Genomic DNA, 23,197 nt, shown 5'->3' with positions numbered 1-23,197 from the left:
AAAATGAACTAAATAAAAGAAAAAGTCCAGAGCCAATTTGTTAACTAGTCCAATAAATCAATATGGTATCTGGCTACCATATGCAAAGGTAGATTTGAGAGGAATATCTAGAACTAGGTACTGCTGATTAGAGCAGAAAGAGTACCCTTTTTTAGGCCTGATCTGCTAAAAAGGATGACATCATTTTTCCTGAGATCTAGTTACAGGAGAGCAGAAGGAGAATCCAGGATATGGAGCATGCCAAAAATGGCTGGACACATCAGAACTTGTCTTTATGTGGGTGGAAAATGAGCCAGAGAGACCTGGCTCTCACACTTGGCTTTGCCATTTATTAACAGCATGACCTGGGACACATGATTTAACCTCTCTGAATCTGTTTTCCTTGTCTATAAAACATGAGTACTAAACACCAACAAAACTCTTAAGAGGACTAAAGGAAATAACCAATGAAGTGTGCCTGACAAACAGTAGGTACTTTCTTCTAAGTCCCTTCTACAGTAAACTTCCCATCTAAACAGGAGCATGAGATAAGCCAGAAAAGAAAATTATCTCAAAAAGTGAACTGTTTGATGACTTTCATTATTTTTCTTGTTGGTCAAGTAGTTTCCATTATAAAATGTATGCTGCCTACTTCCATTCCTCCAACAAATATTTACGGACACTCCCACTTTAAGGATGTCAGCTTACCCTGTGAAATGGTCTTAAACAATACCAATAAAAGGCCAAACCAGCAACCATCCAACATAACACGGTATACTGAGCACGGTTTGTCCTGAACAAAGATGTCACTGGTCTTACCTAAACAAGGCCAGTCTGATCAAGTCTACAAGTGGCAGGACAGCTGGTTCATACGCTCTCAGGCTAGAGAGGACCATGGTCATAGCCTGTCACTTCAGCCATCCTCACACACATAGATGAAACCACTGTCAGCAGCAGCATCTTTAAAGGATAGCTAACATCCTGTTTGGGGCTGTTTTTCTCCAACTGTTCAAAAAAAAAAAAACAAAAAGCTGCTCTCATAGCCAGTAATCTCACAGCGCCAATTTCCTAAGCAACCCTATTTATAGGGCTGCTGTTTAAGCATATACTTCACATGGTACCACATTTTCAGAATTCTGAAGGCAGTAAAAATTAGACTGTCAAAAGTCTGTTTTATTGGGAGAGGCATCAAAAGTTCTACTGATCAAGAGTCTTATGACCAAGATGACTTGATTGCCAAAACCCATCTTCTGACCCCCTTTCTCCAAGCTGAGTCTCTTTCATCTGAGTTCTCCCACTCAGTAGCTCTAGAACCTGAGGCAAGGGTCTTAATTTCTCAGGGCCTCAATTTCTTTATATGGATTAATTATTCTCTGAGGTCCTTTCCGGATGTACAAATCGATTAAAAAGCATCAAATGGCTAAGTTTCTGGTAGTTTGTGAGGGTTCCTAAGCCTACATTTAAATGCTATTAATACAATGCAGGTATCTGTATATATCATCCCATGTAAAATTTGGTTTGAGAGGAACAAACTCATAATCTACACCCTGAACACAGCAGGCACTGAGAAAAGTTAACTACATAAATAAACAAAGGAATGGGAATATTGACCGTACCTGGATACAAAGCCGGACACTACAGGTGGGAGGGTGGGAAAGAAATCATAGGCCAGAAACACTTAGATACGAATGGAATGCTTCTGGCAAAGATCCATGTAATGTGGAAAGGCAGAAACAACAACCAAAAGAATATAGTGAACCCCATCACCAGACTGTTAGCTTCCTCTAAAACACCAATGCTCTGTTCAAGCCAAATTCTTCTGGGAAGCTCTCAATTCCTGTTTACTCTAAAACAAATGAAAAACAAAAGAAAAAACCCAGATTATTCCTTGTAACTTAAACCCCGGGGGAGGCTGGGAACCAGTGGGAGGCAAAGAGAGTCACACAAATAGACGCACGTATACAAAATCATTTCTGATGGGGGCAAGTTAACGAAGCACACAAAATCCCAGGGCTGACAGGAAGTGGAATTAGAACCACAAAAGCCAAGAAGATAGTCAACAGTTTAAAAAACTCCAGATGCACTCAGTTTATTAAAACTGAACACAAGCAGGGAGGGGGCTGGAGACCCATGGCTGATGAAATAGTCTTAGGCGGCATTTCACTGAGTCAGAGAAAGTCACTGCTTCTCTCACATCAGAACTTCTAATGCCATTAAGGTCAAGAAATTCTTAAGCTTCCAAAAGGCAATCTGGTAATGAAATAAAATAGAAAAGGAAACATTCAGAAGAGCTTGTGATGATTTCCAGAACAGAGATTTTTACATTAAGAGCTACTAGAAGTTTACTCTCACGGAAGAGCCAAGTAGATGTAGAAAAGAAATGTTTAATTTTTTTTTAATCTAATAAGGTTTTTGCAGTTGGAGTCATATTTCCCACACTCCCTCCTCAAAAAGTCTGCAATAATTCTAAGAGCCCCTGGCCCTTACCACACCAGATCCATTGGGAAGCCTACTGTCAGGCCACCAAAAGGCAATTAAATCAAGACCAATCATTCATTCAACAGACATTTCCCGGACATCCTTCAATAGCAAAAAATGCTGCTATGCACAGAAGGCGCAAAAACAAGGGAGACGCTGTTGCTGTCTTCAAGGAGCTTCCAGTCCAGTGGGGGAGACAGACACGTAAACAGGAACTAAAGGACATGCAGGCGTCGCTGGAGACTGAACAGAGTGCTGGGGTCGAGGTGGCTAACTCTGATGGGAAGACTTAGGGAAAACGTCACCGAAGAAGTGATACTTGACTTTATCTTGAAAAGATGTCAGTTATCTTTTAGGTAAAGTAACATGAGAAAGATATTTCAGGCACAGGATAAAGCAGGTGCAAAGGCAAAGGGTTAGGAAAAGAGATGATAAAAGGTTTGGTTCGGCAGAAACAGGGTGAGAGTGGAAGGGGAGACACAATGACTACTAAGAATTCAAGACGATAAGCTCAGTGACTACCGGTAGGAAGAGAACATAATGGAACAAGTACAGAACAGCAGGAGAGAGGAGACGCAACAGGGCACTTTGTTAGGCAAGCGTTCCTGGAGGAGACGTCAAGCTGAGTCTCAGAATACAAAGAGGAGTGTGTAGGGCAGACAGGGGCAGAGTCTAGCTGGACTGCAGGACCTACAGAGAGGCACAAAGGCATGGAGTCCTCAGTGGCACCACTGGATTCTAAGGTGTAGGAGGGGAAATGGAATTCTAGAAAAGTCAGCTGGGGTCAGATCCTTGGAAGCTCTGAAGTCCTATCAAGTATCTATTTACAAGTTAAGTCTAGGGAGCCATTTAACGGTTTTAGAAGACATGAACATATTTGCATTTTAAGAAGATATACACATATCATAACCTCTTCTTTGCCTGTATAATTTTAGGTCCTGGTTTATCTACCATCTTCTATTCAGAGTCTCAACACTTCCCTTTGTTTAGTGCCCCTCAAGTACAAGCTGTTATGATAATCGATTAAAGAGATCAAGAATCATAATGTCTAATTAAAAAAATAATAAAAAAAAACTTTTTATGGAGTACAAATAGTGCTTTGCGTACGTCATCTCATTTGCCCTTCAAGGTACACTTAGAAGGTAGGAACCATCATTACTGCCATTTTATAGTTGAGGAAACAGGATTAGAGTAACTTGCTGAAAATCAGAAAACTAATAAGGGGTACAAATGGGTCTCAAACTAAGTCTGTCAGGCTCTACAGCCCATGTTCTTTACTTCTCTGTTACGCTGTCTCCTACTGTATTCCTTTAATTATCCCCCCATCAATGACCCTACTGTGTTTTACTAACACAGCCTGCCACCTGCTGAAAGCCTGTGTGACTGCACAGACATGGATACCAGCAATCACTAAGGACTCACATCCACACAGACAGCAAACGGGGGCAGGCACCCTCGGTGCTACAGTCACAACTAGCCGGTCAGTGAGCAACAGGCTTCCTGGCCCAGTAGTTGTGATCTGCTTCTTACTCCTTCTCTGTGCAAATAGGGAATTAGGGGTGGGAGAGAAGAGAAGGGGAGGAGGAAGAGGAAGGGAAGAAAGAAGGGGTGGGGGTGGGGAACCCACCAGAAAGAAGACTAAAACAAAAAGGAGGAGCCATTGGAAAATGGGAGAAAGCACATACTGGTACCAGCCAGAGCTTCTTGGAACAGTTCCCAGTCTGGCTGCCAAAGAGCTCTGGAATATATTTGTTAGAGCTGGATTCCTGTACAGTCCGTTGCAGACTTTTTCTGATTGCGCTCTGACAAAGAGACCCACACTTTAGTTACAATCCCTGCTTCCCACACCGAAAGCTAGTTAGTCCTCAGGGGACCTCCAACTAAGTTCACCACCGGCCTCTTCATACGCTACGTGAGTTTAGAAAGAAATAAAAGTCCACCACATACCTTTTACTCTTGTAGAATCACTAAGCCTCTCTACCCCAGTATCCCATCCCAATTTCCCAAGCCCCTTTTCACAAAATATGTTAAGCTTCTTGAGTCTCCTTACCAAAACAACTGCTGCGATGAGGAACAAAAGTTTTACAGGCTGTGGCAATAGCTAGTTCAGCAGAGATTATAGTCTTAATGATCAGGTCTTCTACATGGGCCATCAATGCTACAAAAGAAAAAAAACCACTATAATGCATGAATTAGGACTGGATTCCAGAACACAATATAATTATAACAGCACATGTGCTCATTCAAAGAAGTCTCCATGTGGCAGTCTTACAAATGGGTGCTCCAGGAGAAGGCGTGTCTGTGAACAGAGGGACACAGGCAAGAATGGAGGTGCTGGGGGATGTAGTCAAGTGGTCTCCTATGACAAGAGATAGACACAGACTGGAAAAGGAGCCTTCCCCGCTTCTCACTCTCTTCCTCTCACCCTTCCCTTTGTGGACTGAGATAGGCCTTTCGGCACACTGCTTCCCATTCTGCTCAAGGCTCAGCGACAGTGTCCATTTTGATTCCAAGCCTTTGTACTCAAACTTGACACTGTCCATTCTCCAATTCATCAACAGGAATGAAAGAGATTGCCTTAGGAAAATGTGAACTCAGGGCCAATGTGGAGATAGACAATTTGTTATGTAAAAAGCTGACCGTATTTTAGTGAGCAGTTCAACATTCAAGAAGGATAAATTCCCTAAAAACTAAAGGAAAAAGTTGTCTTCCAAACTAGAAACAAGAGAAGGGATTTGGGGAGCCATGGTAAGTAAGCCTGTTGTTCTCCATCTTGTAAAGGGCAGGAAAAATTAACACCAAGAACAATGATCCCATCAGACATCTCAGCAACACTATTAGAATTCGAGAGAATGACTCCTGGTTAGTGATAATAGTACAGTTATACGAAGAAGAGAAGTCAAAAAGGAAAAAGCCCTGGTACTCACCAGTTGTATCTTTGCCTTCCTGTTTCAGATACCTAAGCATAGCACTCATGCTCCATTTGTTCCCATAATCCTCCACTTCCGGATCATCACAACTAAAACAAATTCATGGATCAATGTCACATATGCAACTAGGCCTGGCTCTAGAAACAAGATTTTTTACAAATAGCCTTCTTTCCTTATCAGTCTTTAGAAAAATATTCCCTTTGCTGACTTCCACTCACCCACTTTTTCTTGGTCCTTTTTGTCATATACGCTTTTGTACCAGTTTCTTCCATTGAAATGAAAATGCATATAACTTGCCTTAATGAGGTGGGTAGGGGAAAGGAAGGCAAATTCCTCCTTAACCAAACAATTATGCATCATGAACCAGTAGAAGAAAGTTGTGAAAGAATGTAAACAAATTTAAGAATGGCTACAAAATATTAACACATTGAAATGCTTGGGGATACTAACCTTGTCTTTGAGGTAAATGTCACATGAGCCCACAAACCGGCCTCTAATGCCATTTTCAGACCAGAACTGAGTCTAGATGGGCTAGTAAGCTAATCTAGCGCAGCATTTTAATGAGTTAACCCTGGACAGAACTGCGCTGGCCTCTGAAGCGAGCTCCCTTCTATCTAGTGATAGACACGGCTTTTTTGGATACCTTTTGAGGTATCACCCAAGGGAGAATGCACTAGAGCAACAACAGAAGTAATGAAGTACACCACCACTACAGCAACAAAGTGGCAAACAGGGCACATTCCCAGATTGTTGGAAGGGTCTTGCAATCTGAAACCTGTATTTTACAGCTGCCCCCTTATTCTCTATCACCACCCCGCAACCCACCAGCTGCATCTTTGCTCATCTTCCAAAGTGCAAGATATTGCATCTTCAACCAATTCCTGACACCGGTCACAGGACACGCAATGAAATCTATATCGCTTCGGCAACTATGCCATCACTTCCAGATTCCTTTCTTTTTTTCCTTGGACCTTCTAGGCACCTATTTTTAGTCTGAGTAGAAAGTAACTGTTTGGGTTCCTTTTTTATTTTTCCAGTTTCTGGCAAAATTATCAGGATGAAAGAAAACACAGCAGAAAGAATATTTCCACACAGCTGGGCTGGTACTCCGTTCCACTGAATCTTTTTCTGAGATGGCCTCATTTCTTTTTTTATTTAATTTATTCCTAACGTTTTCTCCCCCGATGATAAAAGTGTTTCTTTTAGAAAAACTTAGGAAATAACATAAAAGTACAGAGAAGAAGACAGACATCCCCCACCCAAAATCCCATCCATTATAGTTAAAGACTGTTAACATTTTAAGATATATCCTTCTAGTTTTCTTCTCTCTCCCACACCCCCTCGGGGGGGAAAAAACAGCTTTAGTTATCTTACATATTCAAAAAAGAAATTAAATTGCATGTACTGTGTGGTAACTTGCTTTTTCCACCTGACAATGTACAGTGATGCACATTCTTGTTTCTAATCTTGTGTATAAGTCTTGTATTTCTTAAGGTTAAGCTCCTAGAAATAGAATTACTGGGTCAAAGGGCACAAGCATTTTTGAAGCTTTTGATACATTTTGCCAAGTGCCGAAATGACCTAATTTCTTGACTTCGAAAAAGTTCCATATGCCTATAAAATTCCTACCTCTAAGTCAAGTGAGGGAACTTGACAATGAGGCAGACGAAACTCGGGAAGGAAGGCATATTTTGGTGGAGAAAGGGGACATTGTAGGTGGGCAAGCAATAGAGAAGCTGTAGCAGGTAAGCCTCAGAACTACATGAAATGACTCCAAGAGCTCTGAGTTACATGGATATGAGCGTAAAGTTTTCCTCCAGCGCAGCAAGTTAACTTTGCGCTTCTCCGATGTCTGCCTCGGAGACCGACTTCCCCGGCTCCTGGCTCAGGCGCAGCCAGTACCTCACATAGTCTCCACTCTTCTTATTCACACTGTAATTGGTCAGGTGCATGAACTGGTTCCGAATATTCTTGGTTCCTTGGTCATATCGTACGGTGGCAAACCTGAAAGAAAAGACACAGGTTAAATGTCAGGAACAGGGCTTCGATAAAATACAGGATCAATGAGATATTAATGCAGGGAGGTGGCATCCTCCTCAAATGCTGAGTGCTTATTAAGTGCCAACCCCCACGCTAAGTGTTTCATGTACAATATCACATTTAATTCAATCATTAAAGCAATTCTCTGAAGGAGGTACCATTATGTCTAATTTTTAAAACAGATATGAACATTAAAATATGATCTGGAAGATTAAGTGACTTGCCCCAAATCACACTGACTCCAAAACCCACGTTCTTAACCACGAGATGCTGCTTTTTTGATACAGAACCTTAGACGGATAGGAAAGATGAAAAGTGAAAACAAAGTTATTCACAGTCAAGGAAACCGTGTATAGGATGCTGTGGATGATGGGACATTAGCCTGTCAAGAAACACCTGAGTGCCTACACAGTGCCTGGTACTAAAGCATTCTATGGAAAATATTATGCAAAAAGAAAAAAAGGACAGCATAATAATATAAAGACTTAGAACTCACATCCATAGGAAAAAACAGAACTGATCTATAAAACTAAGAGAACAGTAATGGCAGCATTAACAGCATACAAAGCCATACAAAACAGAGCAGCATAAATACGAGCGTAGAGTGGATTAATTCCTGAATTTGGAATGACGGCGAAAAGGGGGATTAAACACGGAGCCCACTGAAAACAGAGCAGCAATTTGATATCCTGGACTGTTGTCAAAAGAAGACCGAAGTATAAAATATATGTGCCTCTGAAGGAAGTAGCCGAGGAAAGAGAAAACTTTCCAGTGATGCTCAGCATCAACAAAAGTACACTCGAGGCGAACGGTTATGGTAAATATCACCCTGTTTACATACCACTCTAACCGTATCACCCTCCACTAAAGTGGTTTTCCCCACAGGCACAACCAAGTGTGTGAAAAAAAATCCTGGAAGGCCACAAGTTTATTTTCACATGATTTACAAATTATTTACATGTGCTTACTCAGACTATGAAGTCAACGTGAATTTTTACCACATTGAAGGGCAGCATTTAAAATTTTTCTTCTCCTCTATTTCTTCTCATTCACCCACTATCTCTGCTCCCTAATTCCCTGTACTAGAAATCTACAAGAGCCAAAGAAAGAAGAGTGGAAAAAGGAAAAATAAAAAAAACAAACCAAAAAAGAAACCCTAAAACTAAAATAAACAAACATGAGGCCAGGAAGAAGGATGTGGACAAAGAGAAAATGTTGACCAGGCATGTATGGCTAAGGGGCAAGAGTCTGATGAGCATTACGTCTATGCATGAGAAGGACCTCAGATTTTCCAGAAACTTCCGGCAGTTATCACTTAACTTCACCCATGTCACTCCGTGGTGGGTAAACCTTACCTATACATCCCAATCTTCCTTCGTCAGAGATCCTCCAATCAAGCGGGAAATGGTCATTCTCTGAATTCTTGTGAAATGCGAAGGGGGCCCAGGCAGGCCTCACAGAGGCTGCCTGCCTCAACCAGACATTACCTCACAGTGACATACCACCTGCCATCTCTCCCCCAAAATAATGATTTAGAGGGAGGGAAAAGGTTCTGCTTCAGAGAAAGAGGTTTTTCTTCTCTTTTACATACAAGTACCTGATCTAATTTGGTCAACGTGAAAAGACTGGCAAAGGCCTGGCAGTTAACTGTAAACTGGTACCCAACACATCTGTCATTCTTATCCTCCTTTTTTCAATAGGACTGCATCTCTAAAAAAAATAAATTTTCTTCTTCCTAGTCTTCCTTTTAGCTGGGACATTTATATTCTGAAACTCAGGAAGGACAAGATCATTAATGCTACAGTTCTTCTAAGTATAAGAAGAAGTAAGAATTAGAGAAAACAGAAACAAAAAACTAAGCTCAGTGGAAAAGTTATCCAAAAGGGCAAAAGTGCTACACTCTTTATTTCAGTCAGCTGAACAAGGAATGCAGAAGACCATGTAGAGGAAAGGCAGGTGTATATGCTCATCTTTCCTCCTAATGCAGGAAGAGCTTATGGTTCTCACTAAAATCTGGATTAAACAAACCACATTCAGCTCTGATCACCATTTTCCAACACTTTCTTCTTATTTTCTAGATCAGAGGTCCCATTAGTCTTAGATCTGGCCTACTAATCAAGTTCTGATTAACCTACAAAGGTTGTTTTGTTTTTAAACTTGAATAACTTGGCCAGAATTTAAAATTCAGACCTTCCTTCCTGAAGCCCAGTGGCAGCCAGGGCCCATGTGAGGAAGATGGTGGACAGGACGGGAAGGCAGCCCAGAGGCAGTACAAGGAGGTTATCTAAGCAGGGTGGTGCCCCACAAGGGTCAAAGTCCACACAAGGAGGGCATCTGAATGGGGTAGTGACAGGGAGGTTGGGAGACTGGCTACATACGAGGGAACTGAGTAAATAAATACATTGAAGATAATAGAAGTCAGATTTCTCACTGTTGGAAAAAAGATAAAAAATATATAAAGGGAAAAAGCTAGAATGAATGCTGTAGTTTTGAGCTAGAATTGGAGGTATTTGTATGAACTCCTGATTTTCAATATAGAGATACAGAAATAAATATAGATGTAAATGTGTATGTATGTGTACAGGTACATATGTCTATACACGTATTTCCTAGGTATGTCCGTTGCAAGGACCTGATAGCAGAGACACCCCAGAACAATGAGCATATCCAGCACCTGGATCTGTATGTCTAAATACTATCCTCCATTAAAAGCAACCACTGCTCCTTGGAGAAAATAGTTGATTCCAGGCTGGGACAGAGAAAGAAGATGAGCCTGAAATATCTTGTGCTCAAAGAATGAGGGGACATGTCAGAAGGACACAAAAGTCAGCTTAAACGGGCTCCCATTGGCCAAATCTGGGACAATTTGAGCATCAAAATAAATCGTGATAGTAAAGGATTACAACCCATTAAATAACACAGGAATCCTTAAGTCCACATTGGTGTATATAAACAAATGAATAAATGAACAGGATGGAGAGAAAACTCTTCCTGGGAGTAAAATGCCAAATAATAAAAGTAAAAGAAATGATGGAATTAGAAAATCATTATTCCACAACCATCACAGTAATAATTCATTCAGGCAAGAAACATCAATGAATATTAAAATTGTTGGGTGAAAGTGAGATGAAGAATGAGATTTTACATGGTCTCAAAGTATCTCTTCATAAGATATTTATTAATTACAGAGGGGAAAACAAAGTAAATTTACAGTGGAGAAATCTGCCAGACATTGTCTTAAGTGCTCAAACACCACTAAATAGTTATCATGTACCATCGGATCTAATGCAATGAGAACATGGCATCACTTCTGTGACATTCTGGCCAAAAATACATAACCTCAGTCTAATTATGAAAAAATATCAGACAAACACAAATTGAGGGCCATTCTACAAAAATGACTGGCCTAAATCTTAAAAAATGCTGAAGTCATGAAAGTCAAGAAAAGACAGAGTAAATGTTCCAGATATAAGGAGACTGAAGAGACTTGACAACTAAATATAACATGTGATCCTGGATTTGGAGCTTTCTGTTATAAAGAACATTATCAGGACAGATGGCCAAATTTGACTGTGGTCTCTAGAGGAAAGTTAAAAGGCAGTTCTTCATACTATTTTTACAGCTTTCCCATAACTTTGAAATGGTTTCAAAATTGAAAGTTTACAAACAAAAGTTTCTCAATAAAAATCTAGATTTTTCAGCCTCCCTTAAAAAACCAGAAGATCTGGCAATACCACCTGTCTTGGTCCATTCAGGCTGCCGTAACAAAATACTATAAACTGCATAAACTGTGTAGCTTACAAATAACAGAAATTTATTTCTGTTGGCTGGAAGTCCAAGGTCAAGATGCAGGCAGACAGACAGCACCTTCCTGCTGTGTCCTCACAGGGTGGAAGGGGTAAAGAATCCCTCCAGGGCCTCTTATATTAAAGGGCACTAATCATATTCATGAGGGCTCCACCCTCATGACCTAATCACCTCCCAAAGTCCCCATCTCCTAATACCATCACCTTGGGGGTTAGGATTTCCACATATGAACTCGGGAGGTAGCATCCAGACCACAGCACTACCACATATCAATGACTTGCTGCCAATGAATAGTAAATACCCTTTAGGTGGGATATGTGATCTCTGGTTCTCCAGTCTCCACTGGGCCAAACTTTTCAGTGAATGTCCTTGTAAGCATTTAAGTTTGTGACTTGTGATTTAGATCTTCACATATCAAATTTCACCCTATTTAGGTCTGAAAGCTTCAACACAATTTCTTTATTAGAAACACCTAAAAGAGGTAATTCTCTACTAGGTAGCCCACAACCAAGTTTGCAAACACTGCTCCTAACACATACTGAAATTTACACGATGAATTAAGTCTTGAACCTCCCTCTTAATGAAATCAAGATTTAGGAAAAGCTCTCATGACAGAATTTCATAGCCTTGACCTTTAAACAAACAAACAAACAAAAAAGAACAAAGGAATGGGGGGGGTTCCTACTTTCTTTGTAAATCTGAAACCCTGAGCTCTATTTCACCACCTATGATGAACAGAGAATGATATGCCCTTTTCTTTTTTTGCCACATTAAGATATATATAGATAACCTTTATTCTGACAAATTCTTAAATCAAAAACTACATTTCCTTTTTGCTTTCTAATGTTTCTCAGTGAGAATCAATACAATGATGATAACTGTCTCAAACTCTTGAATGTGTATGTGAAGGAAGGGTTTCAATGTTAGACATACAGTAGGTACCTGATAAGCACTAACCGAAACTACAGCTGAGCTGCTTGTTCAGGAACTTTACCAACATGGAACTCAAACAAGAAGGAAAGCAGAGTTAGTGGGGTCTTTGGAACTCTCTTCCCCCGTTCAAAAACGACTTTGTTCTTCTATGAATACGACACCATAGTCAGAGTTACGGAGAGTCTAGATGTAGGACAGTTAAACCAAACCCCCCAACCCCGCTTTGATAGCTACATGTTCTAACAAACATTCACTACAAATGTACAAAGTAAGGGAGGCCAACTCTCAGGAGACCCTGGCTGTGGCACATGTGTTATCTTTCAGCAGGTGTAACCATTCAGCGCCAGAAAGGCCTGGAGGATGAAGAGACAGCACCTCAGGCAGCCTTGCCGGGAGCCACTGGGTTTCATCCTGGCCTGACCCAGAAAAATCTTATGGAAGAGAACAAGAGGCCCAAGAGCCCTCTGATCTGCTGTCAGCCAGCTGCGGCCGGGAGACTGCCAAAGTGCTGCAGTGACTAGGCAGCGCCCTGCGGAGCCGTCTGGGAGGGGATTACCAGCCTGATCCCCTGGTCTTCAGAGCCAGAAATGACTCAAACTTCACAAACAGCAAGGGCCTGCCAGGGAGGGTGACAATGAGCACTGGAGAGGGGTTTCTTCCCCTTGTTGGTGTCTCTTCCCCCTCTTGCTGCTATGGCAGATTCTGGACAGTGTGCAGCCTGTGAGGTAATCTGAATTCCTTGGCAACCGGCAAGTACCTGAATTCTTTCAAAACCACAGGAATCCAGCAGAGAAAAGGTAAATATCCCTGTGGAGCCAGTGTTAATTAGCAAGGAAGCCTACTGAAGAAGTAACTGGGGGTGGGGAGGAAGGCAGAGGCATTACAAATGCTTTGGGATCTCTTCTGAATTTCCACTGAATAATATGGCTGAGTAGAAGAGAGGCGGTCCCTGACCCGGGCCTTCTCAGTGTCCCATCTTCCCAACCCACCGTGCGGATGGATCTCTCCCAGTTCTCTGGACGGGCACTTTCATTTCCCTGCAGCTGACAGTGCTACCTATCTTTGGGTCTCTAATATGATAGCACATTTGATTTTCAACTCAATTTTGTTTTAATTTTTTTCAACTTTTAATTTTTCCTGTTTCAGTGAAAATTTGGCTATTAGCTTTGTCTCAAAAAAGGGCCTCGTCAAATCATTTAGACCACATACTGGATCCACCTAAAACTGTAAAATCCAGAACAAAGTCTTTTTGGATTCCACCTCTGTCAGGAAAAAAACCCTACACCATTTTGGTAGAGAAAAGCACCCCTCTCTGGAAACTTGAGCGCCCCCTGCTGGTGTAAAACAGTAACATACACGTGAAACTCAAAAAGTAGGAAGGGGCAAAACACTGGACTCAAACACCACTAAGACAATTTTTTAAAACGCCTCAATATTGTGCCCACGTATAAGAAAATAACGAGAGTCTTTCTACTTCCTATGTTAATAAAGCAAGGGCAACTGAAATGAAATATTTAGGGTCTTTTTCTTTAGTAAATTTAAGAAGGTAAAGAATTTACACAAAATTCTTACTTCACAGAACCGTCTTATGAAATCAACTTAATCTTTCTGTCATTAAACATGAATTCTGAGGCCCCAAACAGAAGTGATATGGGATAAGACCCTTCTTTTCTGAAGAAGGAAACCAATTACACTGCCACCAGTTCTGTCTCTTTAGGAAAGATTATGGTTTTCCTTTTTGAGCCTCAAAGTAAAATGGTCTAGTGATCTCATCCCAAACTGATTACCTTCAGTAATGTCTATTTAAAACAAACGTGACCCAAGATTACTAGAGGCTGCAGATCTGGAGATTCTGTAGACTATTGTTGAAAGTAATGACACAGTCGAATGGCTTCTGAGGATTAAAAAGCAGGAGATGAGTGCCAAGATACACAGTGGTTAAGACACAGGGACTTAGGCACATGGAAGTTATTGTGCAGAGCAATGCACCCCTTGCAGGACTGGCTAATAGCCTGTCATAATGTACTACTGTAAAGCTTTTATATTCGCCTATACTTTTAGGTAAAATAGCCAAAACCCTGAAAATTCTTTTTCTTTTGTTTCAGTTTAATCCAAATTTTTAAAAATTTGTTTTCCAAATTATTCTAAGAAAGAGCATCCATTTTTAAAATATATAAATATATATACTCAGTTCCTGCTGAAGGCAAGAGAAGAGTTACTCAATTCAGTGGGTTCTGACTTCCAACACAGCCAATAGCCAAAGCACTAGCACATCTGCAGTAAGTTCTATAATAAATATTAGTATTGTTCTCATTTTGCATCTGAGCCATTGAGGCTTTAAAACAATGCCGAATTTTACCAATAGCAAGGGCTATTAATACTGTGGGTGAAATACCTTTGGAATAATTTGCAGAACATATTGCTATGATATCCTTGAGACACAGTAAGCATAAACTTGAGGTCTTTTCCCTATTCAAGAAGCCCAGTTCAGGGCTTCCCTGGTGGCGCAGTGGTTGAGAGTCCGCCTGTCGATGCGGGGGACACGGGTTTGTGCCCCGGTCCGGGAGGATCCCACATGCCATGGAGCGGCTAGGCCCGTGAGCCATGGCCGCTGGGCCTGCGCGTCCGGAGCCTGTGCTCCGCGGCGGGAGAGGCCACAGCGGTGAGGGGCCCGCGTACCGCAAAAAAAAAAAAAGTCGTCCAGTTCATGGCAGGACATAATCGGTTTCCAAGAAGGGTACAGGAGACAAGCTGGTTGAGGATGAGCGGAGGGAGAAGGGTGAAGGAGCTCATGATACTCATATTCATACTCATGATACATCTCATATTACAAAATGGAAAATCCTCAGCATCTTATACATCTGAGCAGAAGTAAGAGGCCTTATTTCACCTTCTTTTTGCTCTAGATAATATGGAGACTCAGCTTTTATCCCTATACTTCAAAATATGAGAGCACATGTGTCTAAAAACACTACAGAAAACTTCTTTCCGATGAAAATCTGATTAGATTAGTAGTTTGTGCCCAGATACCTGGTTCAGCCCTTTAACTAAAAACTGAGAAATATTTTAGTTTTCTCCCTCCTCAGTTTTCAAGGAACCAGAGGCCTGAACTAGGGAGCTTCCGTGGCTTTCAGTGTTCCCAGGGTTCAAACTCAAATCTTAGTTAAGAATGTGACCACGCTTATAGATGCTGTCACTGCCACCTAGAGGTGAAGGCAAGACATAGCTCAACCAGGTAGAATCTGGTTAACTGTTCTCACCCTCTGACTCTAGTCACACGATGCATCAAAAAATTTTAGTCTAAAAAATAATTAAAATAATTGAAATCCGATTCTAAAAGAACAGCTGTCAGAGTACAATGATATGTCTCAAAGCACCTACACCTAAATATGTAGCCTTCTTTTATCCACGGTATTTCCCATCTTTGATGTACATTTCCTAAAATACAGAAACATATATAGGCCATGCTTTTTACAGATGCAAACCACCTCCTAAACTGCTATGCTCTATACAAAAACTATGCATAAAAAGAACTTCAGAGTTCTTTGGTAAAATATATAAGTTTTGTGGGGGAAATACATATATATATATATATATATATATATATATATATATATATTAGCTTTGTGAGAGAAAAGAACACAAGCACACCAAAGTTATATACTTATTTTAAACAATTCAAAGGGTCTAAAAAAAACACTGTCACCTGTAAAATCCTATGGATATGGGAAATGAAAATTCAAATTATTATAAGTTGAACTTTATTTTGTAAGTCACACTACCTTAAAACTTAAGAAGTACCTCAGAAAAACAGAAATATATATATATTTTATATATATATATATAAAATATATATATATATAAAATCACTGTAAAATATATTACAGACTTGTAGGTGAAAAAAAAAAAGCAGCTAATGTCCACCCTAGATACAAGAGGGCATGAAACAGCTCAAGCCTTCAGCTCTGGAGTCAGATCCAGGGGTTCAAATTCCCACTCCACTATCCACCTGCTGGAGACCTCAGGGGAGTGATTTCAAGTTCCCTTACGCAAAGCCTCAGTTTCCGCAACTGCAAAAATGCATGGCTTTAAGGTTGTTGTGAGCATTAAAATAAATGCTTGGTATATAACAGGTATACACATGAAAGATTTCTTTTTTTTTTTCCTTTTTAGACCATTTGTGAACAACAGTGGCCCTAGGATCTTCATACCAATTGCCATTGCATGAAAATACAATGTGACCCTGGATCCCTGCTGGGAAAGGTGTGTGTTTACATACAAATGCTTGTTCATATGCGTGGATATGCAAGAGAGACTGTGAAGTGATAAGACTGATTTCTGTAATCTGAAGCCCATCTGGGGACACTCTTATTTTCCTGAGTTGAATACAACAGAAAAAACAACCTGATCTTAATACACTCTTTAATGGGTCAACTCGAATAAACACCCTCCGCTCAAGGTCTCTTACCTAGCCAGTCCTTCTTCATAGAGATAGATGACAAGAGGATCATAGGAAGTCACAAGCACATAGAGGCGCACGTCAAACTTGAAATCTGGAAAAAAAATTGGGGTACACAGGAAAAGCTAAGCTCATTTGTCTTCTGTTACAGAAAGAATAGTACAATGTAACAAAGAAATATGAAAGACAGTCCTCCTCTCCCCATGAAACATACACTGCCCACACACCTTCCCTTTTGAGGATAAATAATAATTATACCATACATTGTAAATATATATATACATGCATTGTACAGTTTTCATATATATTTGTTTCTGTTATAACATATAAAGCACTTTCTTTTTTATTATGTCAAATCAACTTCAAAATAATACCGTGAGGTAGGTAAGGAACCAGCTTCATCTCTGGAGCCACAGTTGCCAAGAATTTCACACTAGCTTAATAAAGACTTAATAGAGAAGACTATAAAAACGTTAAAAAAAAAAATTTAGTACGATCTAGCCCAATCCAGTCAAAGACCTAATCACAACTCACCATCTATGAGCAGGGGGTTGTTAATGTAACGGGAGACCAAGATGTTCTCTTCCAGGGAAATCTGGTTTGGCTGTTGAGTAAAGAGAAAAATGAAAGGTAGAAATGCAAAGGAATCTTGACTTAAAATAAAGAAGCAAAGTTCTTAACCATTTAGAAATGATAATATGGAAAACTAAAACTCTAAGAAAAGGTTTCCTCTAAGCTACCCATATATTAATTGGCCATATAACACACCACTTCCATAAACACTGTGAGAATCCAATTATAATGGGGGAAAACAAAATTTACACAGCACCTCTCATGATAGAGCCTAAACAGCTTTAAAGATTTATATACATGATATTAAATATTTACATGCCAAGAAAATAAAAGCTACTTAAAAAATAAATTAAAACTTGCTTTCTCCCAAATGTAAAGCATGTTGGATATTTTAGAATACTACCATTATTCTTACAGGAAGGCTTTCATCAAGTTGCTCAGAGAACTTACAGATCTTTCCACAATGGATCCTGGCATTTTCCCTGTGAAATGGGATGGATATTTCACTGACTCACTCCATAGTGCTTGCTATGCCACTGCAGGTAAAGAATGAACTAGATCTTTTAAATACTTTTTTCAATGAAGAAGAGCTGTCTATACAATAAATAATGATGAGTATGATAGGTATTGTATAAGGCACTGGGGATGCAGTGATGAATAAAACAAATGCAATCCCTGCCCTCACAGAGCCCAATCCCTACTCGCAAAGAGTTTGATGTTTGAGTAGAGGGACAGCAAATACATAGAATTTAAAAGAACACAAAGCAGCACACCTACAAGTGCAAGATGTGAGGCTGCAGAGTGGAAAGAGATCTGGAAGAACAATTCCAAATGAGACTAAAACAGAAAAATCAGTTGTCAGTCACCACAATCCATACAGGACAAAAGAACTCAAAAGGCAAGTGGCTATAATGATAACTGTGATGATAACAGCTATAGTGGCAACAACAGAAACACTATTAACATTTGCAGGAAAAAAATTTTAATAAATGTACTGAAGATTTGTTATGTGCCAACACTGTTCTAATCCCTCACAAGTATTATTTCATTTAATCTTCATCCAACCCATGGTAGGTATAACACCATCCAAATATTACAGATGAGGGAAGAGTCAGAGAGGGTTAGGAAGCTGCTCCAAGTCCCACAGCTAGTAAGTGATAGAGCACCATTTGAACCCAGGCAGTCTGCCTCAGAAGCCTAATTCTTAAGCACTATTTGCACCTTTTCTCACAAGTTCTGACCTAAAATAACTGTCCAGACCTGAAAGTTTGCCTTTATAATAATGCATTTGCTATCCCAAGTACTACAGTTATAATAAGGATAATTGTGTGACCCATAATATCATACACAACCACAAGAAGCAACTCCGGGGTCAAGATAACGAGATTCTTCTCTCATTTCCCACTGCTGCCATCTCAAACTCAGAACACAACTTCACAAGCCATCTCTATGCATCATACGGACACTACAACATCACTACTGATTCATACTCTGGACTTGGTGACCCACACCATTTCCTGATCAGTTTCTCACACACACTATCTCTATTTTGAGTCAGCTTAGTATGTAAGAACTGATGCAATCACAGTACAAAGAAGTAAGCTGCAGGCTTCCAAACCTAAAATTAAACAATTGCAGCTCTTTTTCTACTAAGTAACACCTACAGGCTACAACAGATATGTAACCACCCAACTCTACTTGGAACCAGAGACTACAATGGTAATGGTCTTCACTCTATGACACATCTAACATCCATGCCCATTTCCTCTCTTCTCTTCCTCATCATATACATTTGTCCTTTGAATTATGCAGAACATAATCTCTTACATTATTTCGGTAACTTTAGTATTTGTTCAATGGTCTATACCTCTCATTTCTATCTGCACTAGTAATTAAACTGTAAGCTCATGGAAGAAAAGAATTGTTTGAGTACAGTTTTTTTGTATAGTGTAATATACTGATAAATAACTAACGAAATTTTTGACATCTTCAAGCCTGTCTCCTTTTCATCCATCCCCAATTAACTCATTTTAAATGATGTCAATTCTAAGCTCAAATTGCCCTCCCAAGTATGCTAAAGCAAGAAGCTGAATTGTTGGGAAAGTTGGAAACCCATCCATTTTTCTAATTCAACTTTAAGATTAAAGCTCATGGTATCTGTTAAGTTATTATAAGGTAGACTGGTACAGTGGTTAAGAGGGCACGCTCTGGAATCAGCAAGACGAGTTAAAATCTTCACTTACTATGGAAGGAATAGTAACTACCTCTTAGGGTTCTCATAAAGTCTAAGTGAGATTATATTTGGAAGGTACAGTGGTAAGCACATAGTAGATGCTCAAGAAATATCAGTTAGTATTATTATTGCAAACTCAATAGTATCTATGTGGTTCCATTTACTGAGTTCCACAACTCAACAGCACTCCTCACGACGTGCCACACGCCATTCTGCTCAGAGCAGTGCACTGATTTATAATGAAGATACATAAGAATTAGGAGATGATCCCTATTCCTGAAAAGCCTTTAAGGAGTGGCAGCACCTGGCACACAACAGGGACTCCCTAAATATTTGTTGAACAATGAGAAAAAATGGAGAGCACCTAAGAAAACATAAACAAATAGAAACAAGAGAGCTGTACGGAATTATATTCACAAATATAGGAGTGAAAAGAGTGACCAAAATACTCTCCTGATACTTCAAAATCTCAGAGAAAACACTAATCGTTTATTTACCATGAATAATGTGTGAGACAAGGATGACTAAATTTGACTTCCATAAATCAAATTCATACCTTAATCAGAAAACACCAGATCTTTTCCCTCCTCGATTTGAATATACTAAATTGGGAAAATATGGCATTTAGTCACGGTTACTGCAGGAGCTGGAGCAAACACAACTCTGTTCCTTTATGCTGTATTTTCAGAGCTAAAAGCACATCATTAAGAGACCACGTTCGCCAATCAGCCAAGATGCTTCCATCTGTAGGAGCTCACGCTCCTCTCTCTTCAGTATTACATAAAAGTAATCCTTCTTCTATCCTTTATCCTATTCTCATAGTGGTAAAAGTTGCTACTTGCAGATATTTTCCAAAAGGTTATGACTATTATGGGGAATTTTTAATAAGAGGCCCTCTCATTCCTCACTCCAGTGGGAAGACAGGGAAAGATGTTTTTATTTGGCCCTCACACCTAACTCTGCCCTCCCTCCCCCATCCCTCACCCACTCACACTAGCTCTGCTTGCAGACCCTCCACTGGAGCACTCCCTCTCCCTCCCCCTTGAATCTAAAAGGAAAGCAGGCAGCAGCCTTGGAAAGAGTTACTTCATCCAGTTGGCTAATGGGTCACATATTCCATGGGAAAGGATCCAGGTATGGAAAAGAGGAGATGGTTAGGCCTTGTGTGTAAGGAGGGAGAGAAGAGTATTAACTGCATGGTTTGTAGGTCTGGGTAAAAGGTGATAAAATTCCAGATTTGGAGAAAAGTGGGAATATTTTGCCATTATGTCCACATGCTGCCAGCTCCCCTGGTGCTTGCTGGCATCTTCCCAGGCTTCTGTCTGGCACTTCCACCAAAGACCTCAAAGAATCAGACTCATTCCAAAGCTTCACTGAGCGGGAGGTGGCAGGCAAAGGGTCCTGCCAAGTACTTTGATCTCTGCAGGGGGTCTCTAGGGAGTCAGCCCAGGGAGATGTGGGAGGGAGAAGGAGAGCCTGCCAAGTGCATTCTCTAAAGACTTGTCACCCCCTGTATGAGACGCGCACGGCATCCAGGGAAGAGTCAGGGCATGGGGTTCTCAGCCCCACCAAAGAAAGTTTAACTTTTCTATTCTTTATGATGTTGGTTTTAAAATAACAAATCACCAGGGCAAAAGAGCATTCCAAGAGAAAAAAGTCCCAGATGAGCTGGGAATAGATCCTATTCTTTTTGACTCATGTCTAAGAAAATAAAAAGCAAACTTGTACCACAGTTGACTTTCAATAGCAATTCCATTTGGCAGCTAAAACCCAAACCCAAACTAGTGCCGTCTATGAGATTCAAACAACACTGGAGCTCCTGGCACGAAGCTGAAGGAAAAGCTGTTGGACAGGAGCCTTCACACCAAGGTCAGAAGAGAGACAAGAAAAGAGAGATCCAAGGCTTATGAGCAGTGCCTTCTGTCACAAGAGACCCAGGGCAAAAGGCCCTCCAGAGTGACCCAGGGTCAGGTAGCAGAACTTGTAGCCTGGGCTTGGGGCTGTATAGCTACTGCCTCAGAACCAGATCCTATATTTCTTCAGCATGAAAGGTCTGGCCATCAGTATTTACTGTAGAGTTTTTAGTCCAGACTGAATTTAAGGATTTTCCCATATGAAAGACCCCTTAGAAAGTTAGTTTCTGCACATATAGGAAATAGCTCAGACCATGTGAAAAGAAAGAGAACTGGGGAATTTGGGATGGTGTACCGACCACGCACATGACATATCCGCCTCCCCCTCTTCCCTTCCAGGGTTCCACCGTAAGGACAGAGTAGACATTTTATTTATTTATTTTTTAATGTGATACGCAGGCCTCTCACTGCCGTGGCCTCTCCCGCTGCAGAGCACAGGCTCCGGACACACAGGCCCAGCGGCCATGGCCCACGGGCCCAGCCGCTCCGCGGCATGTGGGATCCTCCCAGACCGGGGCACGAACCTCTGTCCCCTGCATCGGCAGGCGGACTCCCAACCACTGCGCCACCAGGGAAGCCCCAGAGTAGACATTTTTAAACGTCTGAAATGATAACAAAGCTAGAAAACAGTTAAAGGAGCCAACAAAAGACCAAAGGTTTAAGGAAATCCTGAAAGACAGAAAGAAGATAGGAACAGGTTGAGGAAACAGAGCAGAAGAAGCCCAGCCCCAAATATCAGAGGTGAGAGTGATCTTCCCAAGGAGACTTCTGAGAAGTTCCATGCTGGCAGTGAACTAACACGAAGAGCAAGAGGGAGCCAATGGACAAGAATCAGATAATTAATTAAATAACAAACAGCATTTAAAACAGTGCGGCCAACAGGCCTTCTTCTCCAGCAACCAAAGCTTTGCCCTCAGGATGAAACCTAACAACTGTCTTGGGAGGACATCTTCTGCGGGTGGGCACAGGCATCCCACAGAGCAGTGGAACTTGAGGCCACTGCATCCCTACAGCAGACACAAAGGTGAAGAGAGAGGCAAGGTAGCACCGCCCCACAAGGAAATCACCCAACTCTTCCTTGATATCCACAATCAGGCAGGTCCTGTTTTGGCAAGGGGGAAGGAAGAAGCACGCTTCCTCACCCATATCCACCTAAGGTGCGGCCTGACATTCAACACACTTTGCCCTCACACAAAGCACAGTCAGCCTCCTGTCCAGTGAGATGTTATTAGGGAATCAGTCCTACACAACAGTAGGGGAAACCCAGGCCAGCTGTCAAAATTTAAATCAGTCTAGTCTTGTTCATCAGTGTGACTCAACATCTAAGGTCACTGAAATTGAGAAAACCCAACAGCAGGAAAAAAAACCACGGTCCCATGAAAACTGGTGAAACAAAAGAGAACTTTAAAAAACTTTCAATTCGTATCCTCAGAAAGACCCGCCAGCAAACTGCATCTATTAAGCAACAACAGGCTGTTATCACAAAAGAAAAAAGAAAGGCAAATGAGAAAATAAGAGTGTTTGTACCTTATGATAGCCAATATAGAAATACAGTAGACGGAATGAACGATAAAATGGACAGAGCTCACACTGGTGATCCAGAAGATAAAGATGGGAAAAGACAGAGAATTTAAAATGAGAGAAAAGTTGACATGAAGGAAACACCCAGAATGCCTCAAAAAGAAGTTCCAGAAGCAGAAGCATAGACAAAAAATGAATGATTTTTCCTGAACTAAAGAAAAACACTAGCTTCCAGATTGAAAGGGCTGACCAAAGGTCCAGGAGGAAGAATGAACAAAGACCCAGACTGAAATATTGGTTAAATTTCAGAATTCCCATCTGTAAAGTTTCT

The 23,197-nt window shown here is 40.8% G+C and overlaps 1 protein-coding gene and 1 long non-coding RNA gene across 19 annotated transcripts in view; one reads left to right on the top strand and one right to left on the bottom strand.

Annotated features, from left to right (window-relative positions):
- The window catches only part of TTLL5 (tubulin tyrosine ligase like 5), a 309,168-nt gene that overhangs the window by 244,408 nt on the left and 41,563 nt on the right, over positions 1-23,197 (bottom strand). For all 18 annotated transcript variants that reach the window (XM_033408371.2, XM_049706827.1, XM_033408745.2 and 15 more), the window contains 5 exons: positions 17,161-17,230; positions 16,636-16,720; positions 7,290-7,391; positions 5,385-5,476; positions 4,508-4,615 (listed from right to left, as the gene is read on the bottom strand). In XM_033408371.2, coding sequence (XP_033264262.2) covers positions 4,508-4,615; positions 5,385-5,476; positions 7,290-7,391; positions 16,636-16,720; positions 17,161-17,230 — 457 coding nt within the window. The remainder of the gene's footprint in view (positions 1-4,507; positions 4,616-5,384; positions 5,477-7,289; positions 7,392-16,635; positions 16,721-17,160; positions 17,231-23,197) is intronic.
- On the top strand, positions 12,123-22,630 carry LOC125963668 (uncharacterized). The gene is made up of 3 exons (XR_007475956.1): positions 12,123-12,964; positions 16,341-16,430; positions 17,617-22,630. It is a non-coding gene; the product is annotated as an uncharacterized LOC125963668 (long non-coding RNA).

The sequence above is a fragment of the Orcinus orca genome, chromosome 2 (genome assembly GCF_937001465.1).
Source record: "Orcinus orca chromosome 2, mOrcOrc1.1, whole genome shotgun sequence".
Taxonomy (NCBI): domain Eukaryota; kingdom Metazoa; phylum Chordata; class Mammalia; order Artiodactyla; family Delphinidae; genus Orcinus; species Orcinus orca.
Note: the sequence above shows the minus strand (reverse complement) of the source record. Positions and strands in the feature narration are given on the sequence as shown.